Source organism: Aulonocara sp. 'chitande type north' Nkhata Bay, linkage group LG7 (assembly GCF_057382095.1).
Source record: "Aulonocara sp. 'chitande type north' Nkhata Bay isolate Kocher_YH1m ecotype deep benthic linkage group LG7, A_spYH_male_GT1.1, whole genome shotgun sequence".
Taxonomy (NCBI): domain Eukaryota; kingdom Metazoa; phylum Chordata; class Actinopteri; order Cichliformes; family Cichlidae; genus Aulonocara; species Aulonocara sp. 'chitande type north' Nkhata Bay.
In genome coordinates this window covers 9,767,005-9,780,821 of record NC_141350.1, presented here as the reverse complement: position 1 = coordinate 9,780,821, position 13,817 = coordinate 9,767,005, and the positions used below count along the sequence as shown (strand labels likewise).

The 13,817-nt window shown below is 38.6% G+C and overlaps 1 protein-coding gene across 1 annotated transcript; it reads left to right on the top strand.

Annotated features, from left to right (window-relative positions):
- The first annotated feature begins 4,343 nt into the window (after window positions 1-4,343).
- Window positions 4,344-9,458, top strand: rabl2 (RAB, member of RAS oncogene family-like 2). The gene is made up of 8 exons (XM_086298423.1): window positions 4,344-4,981; window positions 5,066-5,095; window positions 6,243-6,322; window positions 6,433-6,512; window positions 6,650-6,761; window positions 6,931-7,028; window positions 7,199-7,282; window positions 8,850-9,458. Exons 1-8 carry the CDS (start codon window positions 4,875-4,877, stop codon window positions 8,925-8,927), a joined length of 669 nt encoding a protein of 222 aa, XP_086154549.1. The 5' UTR covers window positions 4,344-4,874; the 3' UTR covers window positions 8,928-9,458.
- The last annotated feature ends 4,359 nt before the right edge of the window (window positions 9,459-13,817 follow it).

The following is a 13,817-nucleotide window of genomic DNA, read 5'->3' as shown; positions in this document are numbered from 1 at the left end:
AAATGGACCCAGTACTAGGACCTGGTAAAAAAAAAAAAAAAAAAAAAAGTAGCCATTTTTTTAATATGTATGTAAAACCTTTTAAGAACCTATGCTTCCAGAAAAAGTCAAAATAGAATTCATGTGTTTCATAGTTTGGTCATATATTTCTCCCCCTCTTACATGCTACAACTGTCAGCGATATTGGCATATAGCAGCACTCTACAGAGGACAGTAAAGGTGTACTAGGTGTGTGGATAAACATAGGTATGAGAAATATTGGGCCAGATACATTTTTTAGTGTTGGAGGAAAGCACATGGTGATATATGAGGAATGTGAAGCTAGGAAGAAGACCACTGAGGTTGTGCAGGTTAAAGCGGGTAACAACATAAGCTATGCCGAGGCTGTTAAAAGGTGCAAAAACAGAAAGGAAAAACGGAGATAGGAAGACTTCAACAGATGTCATCACCAGGTTTGACTCAATTAGACAGAACAGATACTGAAAGCACAGTGGAAAAGATATTCATTGCATATGTAGTCAACTGTGCTGATCAAGTAAAATACAAGACAGAAAAAATCTAAATGGTTGTGAGGGGAGCACAATCATTTATGAGAGGGATTTCATGGGAACATATACACAAAAGACCAGGGAAGATGGGAAGCCAGGAACATCACAAGAGAAGATAATACGATTATGTTGCAATAGAATTCCAGAAGTTTATTAGAAAATGGACAAGAGTTTAAAGGATTCATAAAATTCTTTTTAATAAGACACCTGATATCATTTGCATCCAGGAAACATGGCTCACACCAAATTTAGATTTTGTAATCAAAGGATATAGCAGTGTAGGTAGAGATAGGAAAGAAAGTAAAGGAGGAGGATGTGTAATTTTTGTAGAACAAGGTATTCAGTATAGAGTTCTAGCAATAGGTATGCAGTTGAAATATATTGTAATTGAAACATGGACAAAGAAAGGAAGTATTAAAGTTGTTAATTTTTGCAATCCATATAAAAGGCTGTCATTATATTTTATGGAAGAAATGGATACGTACATAGAAGGAAAAGTGGAATGGTGTGGAGACTTTAATGCTCACGGCACAGCATGAGGTAATTACAGGGAGTGCAGAATTATTAGGCAAATGAGTATTTTGTCCACATCATCCTCTTCATGCATGTTGTCTTACTCCAAGCTGTATAGGCTCGAAAGCCTACTACCAATTAAGCATATTAGGTGATGTGCATCTCTGTAATGAGAAGGGGTGTGGTCTAATGACATCAACACCCTATATCAGGTGTGCATAATTATTAGGCAACATCCTTTCCTTTGGCAAAATGGGTCAAAAGAAGGACTTGACAGGCTCAGAAAAGTCAAAAATAGTGAGATATCTTGCAGAGGGATGCAGCAGTCTCAAAATTGCAAAGCTTCTGAAGCGTGATCATCGAACAATCAAGCGTTTCATTCAAAATAGTCAACAGGGTCGCAAGAAGCGTGTGGAAAAACCAAGGCGCAAAATAACTGCCCATGAACTGAGAAAAGTCAAGCGTGCAGCTGCCAAGATGCCACTTGCCACCAGTTTGGCCATATTTCAGAGCTGCAACATCACTGGAATGCCCAAAAGCACAAGGTGTGCAATACTCAGAGACATGGCCAAGGTAAGAAAGGCTGAAAGACGACCACCACTGAACAAGACACACAAGCTGAAACGTCAAGACTGGGCCAAGAAATATCTCAAGACTGGTTTTTCTAAGGTTTTATGGACTGATGAAATGAGAGTGAGTCTTGATGGGCCAGATGGATGGGCCCGTGGCTGGATTGGTAAAGGGCAGAGAGCTCCAGTCCGACTCAGACGCCAGCAAGGTGGAGGTGGAGTACTGGTTTGGGCTGGTACCATCAAAGATGAGCTTGTGGGGCCTTTTCGGGTTGAGGATGGAGTCAAGCTCAACTCCCAGTCCTACTGCCAGTTCCTGGAAGACACCTTCTTCAAGCAGTGGTACAGGAAGAAGTCTGCATCCTTCAAGAAAAACACGATTTTCATGCAGGACAATGCTCCATCACACGGGTCCAAGTACACCACAGCGTGGCTGGCAAGAAAGGGTATAAAAGAAGAAAAACTAATGACATGGCCTCCTTGTTCACCTGATCTGAACCCCATTGAGAACCTGTGGTCCATCATCAAATGTGAGATTTACAAGGAGGGAAAACAGTACACCTCTCTGAACAGTGTCTGGGAGGCTGTGGTTGCTGCTGCACGCAATGTTGATGGTGAACAGATCAAAACACTGACAGAATCCATGGATGGCAGGCTTTTGAGTGTCCTTGCAAAGAAAGGTGGCTATATTGGTCGCTGATTTGTTTTTGTTTTGTTTTTGAATGTCAGAAATGTATATTTGTGAATGTGGAGATGTTATATTGGTTTCACTGGTAAAAATAAATAATTGAAATGGGTATATATTTGTTTTTTGTTAAGTTGCCTAATAATTATGCACAGTAATAGTCACCTGCACACACAGATATCCCCCTAAAATAGCTAAAACTAAAAACAAACTACAAACTACTTCCAAAAACATTCAGCTTTGATATTAATGAGTTTTTTGGGTTCATTGAGAACATGGTTGTTGTTCAATAATAAAATTATTCCTCAAAAATACAACTTGCCTAATAATTCTGCACTCCCTGTATAATAATGAGAATGGAAATGTAACTGAGGAACTCACGGAAAACAAAAAGTATGTATGTTTGAATGATTGAAGTGGAACAAGAGTGAATGCAAGAGCGGGTACAGAAGAAGTAATTGATCTCACTTTGGTTTCAGAGTCACTAGCAGGCATTAGTAGATGGAAAGTAATTAGAGATAACACAATAGGTAGTGATCACGATCCTATAATGACAGAAATAAGTTTGAATGTGGAAGAGTATGGAATGGGAGCAGTAGAGATGTGTTTCAGTAGCACTGATTGGGAATCGTTTAGGCTCATAAGTGAACAGGAGTTACAAAAAGTTGATTTAAGTGTTGGTGTTGATGATTTTAATTTATCTGTGTGTTGTGCCATTTTATAAATCAGCAGCAAATTGATTTATAAAGGAGAAAGGAGGTAAGACCAAGAAGAAGACTACCGTGGTGGACAAAGAAATGTGATGAAGCAATTAAGGCTCGAAATAAAGCTTTCAAAATGTTGAAAAGAAATTGTAACGCTCAGAACCTTATTGAGTATAAAAGGTTACAGGGTAATTTGAGAAGAGTTGTAAAAAATGCAAAGAGAGATTTGTGGAGGAATTTCTGTAATTCAGCAGGAAGACAGACTAAAATAAATCAGGAATGGTCAATGATAAGGGAAATGATTGGGATTAAAAGAGATTATAGGTATCCAATCCTGAGTGATGGAGATATAACAGCAATTAGAAACGAAGAGAAGGCTAATATCATGGCAAAATCATTTGCTAAAATTCATAGTTCAGACAAAATCGATGGAAAGGAAAAGAAGAAAAGGACAGACATTGGCAGAGAATGGATAATTATTAAGACAAGAGGGAGATACTAATGATTTACTAAATATATAATTTACACAAACAGAATTGAACAGGGCTCCTTGTTAGGAGAAAGAGGTAAAGAAGTCAAAGAGTTTTGGGTGGACAGCAACCCAGAAAGCAATAGAAATTCAAAAAGATCAAATTAATATAAGCCCAGTAGTCCCATTACCAGTAGCACCACTACTTTCAGACTCTAGTTCATCATTGGCCTGCTTGGATAACAGTCCTTCAGAAGCCTGACCAGACAAACTGCTGTTTTCTACAGTCATTGGATGGGAGTGATTGCTAAATTTGTCTGGATACCAGCACATTATTTTATTGTCAATGAGGTGGCAGATAAAATTGCAACGCAGGCTGCTAAAGGAGATCAAGTCGGTTTACATAGCAGTATTAGCAAAACTGAAATGAGGAGCACGATAAAACAGAAAATGAGGGAAAGATGGCAAAAGTGGTGTGAGGAGGAGAGGACGGGGAGATAGTTTTATTCTATTCAAAGGAAAACCAGAAGAGAAGAGACAATAATATCTCGAATCAGATTTGGACACACTGGATTAAACAGTTCACTATTCATTATAGGGAAACATGAAATGGGGAAATTTAGTCGCTGTGGAATAAGTGAAACCATTCAACATTTTCTGTTGCATTGTCAAAAAATATCAGGAAGAAATTTATTCATTTTCATTATTTGGTATGAGAGGATTCTGGTCCACACTCCAAACCAGTTGGTGGCGGTAATGCACCACATCGTTGTTTGTGAACCTCCAAAAACTCCTTAGAAGAAGAAGAAGAAGAAGAAGAAGAAGAAGAAGAAGAGGCGAATGACTGAGGATTTTAGACAGGCACCTGTAAAGACAGCCGGATACAGTGCGAAGTGGTCCTGCGGGCGTCCCCGTTGCATAGAAACGAAAATTGTCGGGGACGTCGCACATTTACAAACTTGAGCTACCTGTTAACCCTGATAAATGAAGGAAATCGTTCACCTTTTCATATCGGGAAAGAATGATATTCACGCGATAACAAGCGACGTTTAACCGGGCTTAACAACTGCAGCCAACGCTAGTTCTGTTAGCTTACTTGCGATTAACAATCGTTCCCTCCTGAGTGCGCTGTGAAAGGTACACTTCAGCACTTCAGAAAGAGAATGTAATCAGTGACGGGCTCAGTTTTGTTGTCAGTTTCTGTGAGCATCTGTTTTTACTGACGTGAACCGTGACGAACCAGGAATAAGTGAAGTAAAGGCGAACCTCAAGTAACTAATGGCAAGCTAGCTAATACTCCTTGGGTATTATCCGTCTATCGGAGCTCCTGTGGGAGCATAACGGAATTTCTTTCAGGTATTTATAGCAGCAATCAAAAAGGGAGATATGGCTGTTGACGCTGGCAGCATCCCTGAACTGGACCAAAAGAAATACGATGCGGACGAACAGGTGAAGATCATCTGCTTGGGAGACAGCGCAGTTGGTAAATCTAAGTGAGTATTAGCTGGAAGCAGCGATCAACAACATTTGAGCTTTCCTAACATTGTGGGGTTGGCACTTTTCTCCTTCTTTCGCAGGCTAATGGAGAGGTTTCTCATGGACGAATAGTATCCTTTAGCAGTTTATACAGTTCTTTGTGGATCTAGAAAAAGCAGGTGACAGGGTGCCAAGAGAGGAACTGTGGTACTGCGTGAAGAACGAGAGTGGTAGAGAAGTGTTGTGAGGCTGATGCAGGACATATATGAGGACAGCGAGACAGTGGTGAGGTAGGTGTAGGAGTGACAGATGACCAGGTGGAAGAGGGGTTGGAGGTATGCACCGGAGAGAAATGGAATTGAAGTCAATAGAGGCAAGACAGAATACATGTTTGCGAATGAGAGGTAAACAGGAGTAACAGTAAGGGTAGTGAAGGTAGATGTGTTTAAATACCTTTGGTGGTCAACCATCCCAAGCAACAAACAGCGCACAAGAGAGTTGCAGAAGAGAGTGCTGGTGTGGTGGAATGGGTGAAGACACATGTCAGGGTAGCAGCAAGAGTCAACTGGAAGGTTTACAAGATGGTAGTGAGACCTGTTATGGCGTATGGATTGGAGACAGTGGCATTAATAGAAAGACAGGAGGTAGATATGAAGGAAGGTTGGAAAGATAAATGCTAAGATTTTCATTGGGAGGGATGAGAATGGACAGAATTAGAAATGACTTCATTAGAGGACAATGCAGTTAGGGCGACAACGCAGGTTAAGCAATTTGGAGACATAGTGAGAGAGGCATGCCTGAGAGCATTTGGACATGTGATGAGGAGGGATAGTGGATACACTGGACAAAGGATGTTGAATGTGGAGCTCCCAGACAGGTGGAAAAGAGAGACACCTCAATGGAGGTTTATGGATGTAGTGAAGGAGGCCCTGTGGATGGTTGCTGTGACAGAGGAAGATTTTATTTAACTTTTATTTATATAGGGAATCCCAGCCAATGTCTATTACACAAGAGAGACCTGTTTTAGACAAACATAGTAAAATTTCAACAATAAAAGAAACAAAGACACTAGTTTTGAAGTGAGATGGCTGCACTGTTGTAACCCCTAAAGGGAGCAGTCAAAAGAAGAAGACGAAGAAGCAATTTATAAATTGAGTACTTAATTTTAAATTCAAGCAGGTGGGCTAGGAACAAAGACTTGGAAAAAGATTCTCTTAGCCTTAAGATGCTTTGAAGAAACAAGTTGCATATTGTTAAGATCCTTAACTCCTCGTGCAGTCGTCCCCAGCAGTTGTCAACCTATGCCTTGACTCTCTACAAACACGCAGCCACTGTAGGAGACAAGACCATAGCAGTTGGTAAGTACCATGCACTTGCTGTGACAACATAAAATATTTGAAACCAGTTTAAAATAATAATCTGCAAATCTTAAATTACCAAATTCTTTTTTTATTATTTTGATCCAAAGATTTCTGGGACACTGCTGGTCAGGAGAGGTTTCAAAACATGCATCCTTCATACTACCACAAAGCACATGCATGCATTATGGTAAGAACACATTCAAGTGTGCATGAAGAAGTGAGGATTAAAAATAGTCTGAAAAATGTAACTATGTTGTCAGCAACCAAGGTGAACTTTTGCTAAATCTTTCATCTTTTTTTTTCTTTTTTTTTTCTTTTTTTAAGGTTTTTGATGTTCAAAGGAAGCTCACATATAAGAATTTAGTCAACTGGTATAAGGAACTAAGAGAGTACAGACCAGAGATACCCTGCTGTGTTGTTGCCAACAAAATTGATGGTGAGTCTGCACATTAAAGTTGGTGTGGAGTTCTTGTAATGACTGTATGCAATGGTAATGTTAGAGTTCGATGTGTGACATGATTTCTTTAGGTTGCAGTATTTTTTTTTTAACTGTTTTGTCCAGCAAACTGGACTTTGTGATTGTGATTGTTTTTCCACATCTGCAGCCGACATGAAGGTCACTCAAAGAAGCTTCAATTTCGGGAAGAAGCAAGGACTCCCGTTTTACTTTGTGTCAGCAGCTGATGGAACCAATGTAGTTAAGGTCTGAGCAGGTTTCTTTCTTCTCCTGCTGTTTTACATAATATGACTGGAGTGAAAGTGTTCATTTTATAAGCCAATTATCAACTTCAGTCAGTGTAGTCATTATAACATGTTCACACCACCTGAACTTCTACTGCCGTCTGATAGCTCTGACTGTACCTCTTTCGTCAGATGTTCAGAGACATGATCAAAAGAGCAGTGGAGTACAAGCAAAACCCCAGTGACTTCATGGATGAAGTGATGCAAGAATTAGAGGTACACTAGCTTCTCTGATTACTAATGTGCTTGTCCTTAAGCAACTGTAGAATTTTAACTTCAAAGAATTAAATATTTGATTGTGCGGTACTTAAAGTAGGAAATATAATGAGTTCATTATTGTCCTTTGTTGTTTTAATATGATTACTGGAGATCCTCTCTACTCAAAATCAACAATCATAGAGTTAGGACTAGTGACGAACTATATATATATACTGGATATCAAAGATGGAGAGGTGAAAAGAGGTGGAATCCTAAGATTAGGTGTGCAGCATGGGGAAAAGTTACTTAGAAACTAGTCACAGTTTGTATTGCTGCTGAGACTCACTGATCTTGGATTTAGCTGACTGAATTCAACAAGATATAAGCAGATGTTGCTTAAGTTATATCTGATTTCCAACTCATAGACTATATAAAATTAGTAGGAAAGTTTGAATTTAGTGAGTGAATTTAATCTAATGTCTAATGTAGCATCAAGAGCTTACATTTACACCACAGTCTGCACTGCAACCCATTCAACTTAGTGCATCACTGTCTACTTTACCACAGTATTGCAAACTAACCTGTTTTCATGCAAACTTTGAATAACAAAAAATATTGTACTTTAATTTGTTTAGCAAGACATTTCGCATTATGAAAAATACATAACTTCAGTAACACATCATCTTTATATCCAATCCCTGTTTCTGAAATGAATTAGGACTTTACAAGTAAGTTTTAAATTTCAGCTTTATAAAATGTTGCTTGCTGAGCAGTTCTTACCTTTGAAAATGATTCATCTTCCTCTCCCATCCAGTCTTTATCTCTCCCTGGGAAATACAGCAACTGTAGATTTAGGTAACAAAACACACTATGGTACAATCTGCAGAAAAGCTGTTTGAATTTGGTGATGTTTGTTGAGCTGTGTGAAAGCAGCATTTGAAATCACTTCCTACAAATTTCAGAACCACAACTTTATTTACATCTGCACCGTGAACGCACCACAGGGATACAAAGTGAAGAGGTGTGTGTTTAGGGTGTAAGTGAGACTGTGGGATGTCATTATTTTCTTATTACTACATGCTGTCAGCTGGAAGCACCTCCAGGCTGCAGCACATGAAAAATTAAATCTCTCAACAGTATTATGTGGCTATTATTCTTCCTATCAGATTTAATTACGCATTTAATGAAGGTGCCGGAACACCGTTCCGGATCATTCCAGCCCACTTTAACCCCCGTTGCTAATAGTGTTAAGAAATCGAGTTTCAATGGGCAAAACTGAAAGATCAGAATTCTTAATACATTTAAAAGCATAAAAAAATCAATATCATTTGTCAGATTAGTGCATTCAAAATAAGTGAAACCTAGTTAACATCTGCAGACTACAACTGCCTCTTTACACTTGTGTCATTTAAAGTGGTTCCGATTTTTAAGCTGTAACAAAATCACTACAAATTTATGATATAAAGAAATGTACAAAATGTACAAACAGCATTTGTTTTTGGCAAAAAAAAGTGTAGTTATGAGAAAATTTACTAATAACTGTTGGTGATAGTGCTGATATCCTCCATTCACTGCTTTCTTACAGAATTTTGACCTCGAGAAGAAAGATAATTCAGAGGCAGAAGAGGACGGATTGAAGGCAGAGAGTCCAGAGTTAGTTTAAAACATTTCTGATGACACCTGAAGGATCATTTCTGCTGCTTCTGTCCGGTGTCAAGACATCTTAATCTCCGTGACCGACACCATCAGCAGGAATGCTAATTGTAATTTTGGTGGTCTGCTTTTTAATTGATTGGAGGATGGCGCACGGTAATCTATAGATGTTTTAAATTACTGCCCTCTATTCTGTCTAGTGACGGTAGCGGGAATAATAAATGTGGTGGAATGAATAGGATTTCTGTTGTTTACAGAGCTCATTTAGCTGCTGTCATTCATACTTTGAACAATATCTACTATTCTTAAGGTAGAAAATGAATGTTTGCTTAAGTGTGAAAAAATTACTATGTGAAGCATTGAAAAGTAACTCGCACAGCAAAGAGAACATGTGATTATGAACTGTACTTGCTGCCGTTCTCAGTGTTTGTGTGTAGTGTTGTGTGCCGTGCCAGCAGGGGAGCTGCATCTGTCGACTGCATTAATTTTATGATTTAAATTTTGTGTTTTTTATCTTTTCAATAAATGAGAACTTAATGTACCATGTAACCAAATCTTTATCATGCCTCTTTCCATCTTGCTGTAATGCAGCAATAGGAGCAGAGCACTAAATAATCAACTCATCACCATTTTATAAAAGAAAATGACAACAAGCTGCCTGTGATATGAGTAGATAATAACAGAGATATTAATTAATATTCAAAGTTAGGTACAAATGTATTTATGCAGTTACACAATTTTGTATTTTTGCCACCACAGTGGATTTTAAATCAGTCAAGATGTGCAGACTTTAATGCAAGAGGTGTTTGAAATTTTTCATTAGCGTCTATGAATAATTGCCATTTTCATACATGGTCACCCATTTTCAGAGGTCTGGAAAACTTCACTCATTTTAAATACAAAGACTGGATGTAAGACTTCTTTTGCACTCAGTGCTTAAGTCTAGAGCCCAGCTCACTTGAGCTGCTCTACTAGGCCTTCACTGCAGATGCCTCCAGTTTCTGCTTGTTTGTGGGCCATTCTGTATTCAGTTCATGAAAAGAGTGTCGAGAGTTATGGCTTAGCAATTAAAAAATATCCCTGAGAAGCTCTTGGGTTGCTTTTGCAGTATGCTTTGGGTCATTATCCATTTGGAATGTGACGTGCTGATTCCGGGCAGAGAGTAAAGCCCCGTACACTTCTATCACCGGTCACATCAGCTGCACTGTATCCATATAAGCCCATGAGACAGCATTGTCTGACGGTAGATGGACTGATTCTTATATAGCGCTTCTCTACACAACTGGAGCACTCAAAGCGCTTTATACAGTATGCCTCATTCACATAATAACTTTTTTCTAAGTGCTCTCATACTCCATTGGATGCACCAGAAAACAGCTTGGGGTTGAGTATCTTGCCCAAGGTCATGCAGATGCAAGAAGCCAGATCTACCTCCTGAGAGCATGATGATGGTTCGGATGAGCTCTCTATAGCACACTTTATGCTATAGACATAAAGTTTTATCTGTTCAACCAGATTTTTTTCCCCACAGCTGTGCAGGATACTTAGATGTTTCATGACAAAGTCTAATATAGCCTTCTTTTCCTTGAGTGTACCGAGTGGATTGCACCTCATTATAGTTCCATTCATAAACTATAATATAAATCTCCTGATTAATGGACGGCACGCCTACTTCCTCATGAATATTTATGCCTTAGTTAGATGTTAAGGGTTTCCCCACCAAGGAAAGAATTCTGAAATCATCCACTTTAGTTGTCTTCTGTGATCTTTTGGGCCTTTTTAGTGTCACTGAATAGACATTTATTCCCTTTAAGAATGTACCATTAAGTTGGTGATTTGACCGACCCTTCCTTAAGTTTGTGCTCTTTGTCTTATGCTATTGTTTTGCATTTTTCAGCCTAATTATGGGTTCCTTCAATTGCTTTGATGATCCTTGGACCTGATACTGAACAGCCTCATCTGGCATCAAACTGACTCTCAATCGTAGGAAATCATCTTACTTTTGAGTGTCTAAAAAATGGGGGGCTATATTATATAGTTTTGCTGTTTAAGATCCACTGTGGTGATGTGCAAAACAAGTAAAAGTAGTATTGTCCAAAATCCTGTAGATATGTTGGCATGTTTACCCTTTGTGTCGTATTTCCGTTCAATAAACCACTGAAGAGACTGAAGTCAAAACAAGTAGACAAACTCTTTCATGTTTTAATTATAAATTTATTACATAATATAACAAACATATATCTCTGTGGTGGAGATATCCTGGGCAACATCTCAGATCTTGCCTCAACCTTTACTATCTCCCTTACTCTGCATGAGGAATACTAGGTAGCTTCTGGTTAACTCATATTTGTACACGGGATTTTGTGTATTAAAATACAGAGGGACTTTTATATGAATATTTTTAAGTGTGCAAAGGGAGAATAATTGCAGATGAGTTTTCTGGTCATTTGATGCCGATAAGGGGAAGCTTAACCCGTGAGACAAGGCTGAGGTGTTGCAGTGATACATCCACCAATCTAAACTTCACAGTGCAAACAAGGAGAAAACTGACAATGAAAGAAAAAAAACCCTTTTGATGATAAGATCACTGGTTCCATTTGGTCACTGGACTCCAGTGGGTTTTTAAAAAAGGTCACGCTGCTGCCCCTATACTATGTAGATTGTGCTTTGTTGATTACAAAATAAGACAAAGGAAATTATTTGACCAAATGATGTGTACTTCTGTTACACTTTGCTCATTTTGAGTCTGTATCTGTGGTAATCTTAGCCACCGGTCCAAGCAGTTATTTAGTACAGCACTTATTCTCCTAACCAGGCCAGGCTGTGTCAAACTTCAGACTGCATATGTTCACCCTTTATCACAGTAAATCAAGCAGTTGTCTCCAAATTTCATTTAAATCAATAATTTAATAATACAGATATTAATTAATATGAGAATATATATATATATATATGTACTACTTCTTCAAAAAATAAAAGTAATGACTGTACTTCCAGCTGCAGGAAAATACAGAAGGATCTAACAAACATCTGTTCTCAAGATTTCCAGGAGATGGCACCATGTTATCATGTTATCTAACAGCTTTAGAGTGCTGTAACTAAGATAGTCCTAAAGCAAAGACAAATATACAGTGAAAAGTTTATTTACTTTTTGGCACATTTTTCCTTTGTGTTGTTTGTTCCTCACTGGATCACTTCATATAGCATATCCAAAACTCAGAAACTGAAGGTCTGAAAAAGGAAAGAGGAGTGCTGCCAGACAGAGTGGAGGGTAAAGAGCACAAATGCCATCTGGGAATGGGTTTACAAAACAGTGATACTGCATAAGCCGTGCCTACACAGTTACAAGGTGAGCTGTGGTTGTCTTGCAATATAAAATGTGACCGTGTTCATCAATAATGTGGTAATCTCAGTCTGTCTTGTTGCTCTTGAGCCGAGCAGTCCACTTTATGAAGACGTCACTTAGTACAAAACAAGAATGCCGGACGATGATGTTGAGTTTTGAAATGAAGATTAATGCATGTGTGCATTTTTATGTTTGTGTGTGTGTGTGTGCGTTTTGTGAGCACGTGTGTTTGTGTGACACAGCCACTGCTGGCAACATCTGATGGTAATACAGTAAGGCTATAGTGGACCAACTCCAGTGATGTAAACCCTAACAATTAACCACACACACACACTGACGCTCTTGCACTGTCACACGCATTCTCATTGTTTCAATCCCAAACAAACGCACAAAAATGGAAACAAATAAGCGATTGCACACATACACACTGCCATACACACAGTGAAGAAGAACGACCACACAGAGAGATTCAGGGAATCCAGATGCACGCATGCTCTTGGACGATGGGTGGCTTTTATGTTAGCACCTTGTCACCTTGTTTTGTGCAAATCATCCCCTAGTTCATAGTTCAGAGTTCAAAAGTTCAAGAGTTCATAGAAAGAATAAAATCTGCTCACCTTTTTTTCACAGGTGGTTAACTATGCATATATGCCAAACATTCATATATAGATCTATATACTTTTTGTTTTTCAAAAATTTATATGAAATCTATTATATATACATTGCTTGTGATTAAAAAAAGCAAATATTTGTAGTTTGTTTATTTTTTACAAGTGTAAGTATGTTTAGAATGGACAGGAGATTTTTTTTCTGCTCTTTTTCAGTCACTCTAAAATTCAGATGAGTCATGATCCACACGCTACAAAATCTACCCACCGTGTCCGAGGGTAACAAATCAAACGACAAAAGAAGAACTGATAAGAACAATTTAAAAAAAAGAAGTGTTCAAATGAGTCTGAGGACGTGACATCTACGTCAAAAACAAAAGAATAATCAGTGAGGTCACAGCGAGGCAGTGAGTGCTATTCCTACAACCCACATACACCGTTAAATTCCCCACCTGCTTTTACAAACTGTGAGAAAAAGAAACTAAACATGCGTGCACTTTTTCGCCAGGTGTAAGTGCCTTGGCATACTGATTGGATTCTGCTGATGCACAGAGGTTTTACTTTTTTTACTGGTAATAGACATTTACTGGCTTCCCGTCAGAGAAAAGCTATAAAATGCATTTCGTTGTGTGAATAAAACTCACTGTTTCTCACTGCCAGCAGAAGCTACTCATGAGTACAATTGTAGATTTGTATTGTTAAAGGAAAATTCAGTGGTTTTTTTTAAACAACCTGCGCCTTATTGTTTTGAGTTGTAGCTGTCCCTCTGTTTATGATATTTTACTCACTTAGAAAATGGTAAAGATCGAGGAAAGCAGCAATAATGTCAGGTTGTAAAATACTGAATTTTCTTAAGACCTTGCAGAGGCTTTCCCATCCCCACAGCCTGAGAAACTACAGACATTCCCTGCAGTGGCATTTCAGAAGGGCATACACATCAAGCTCA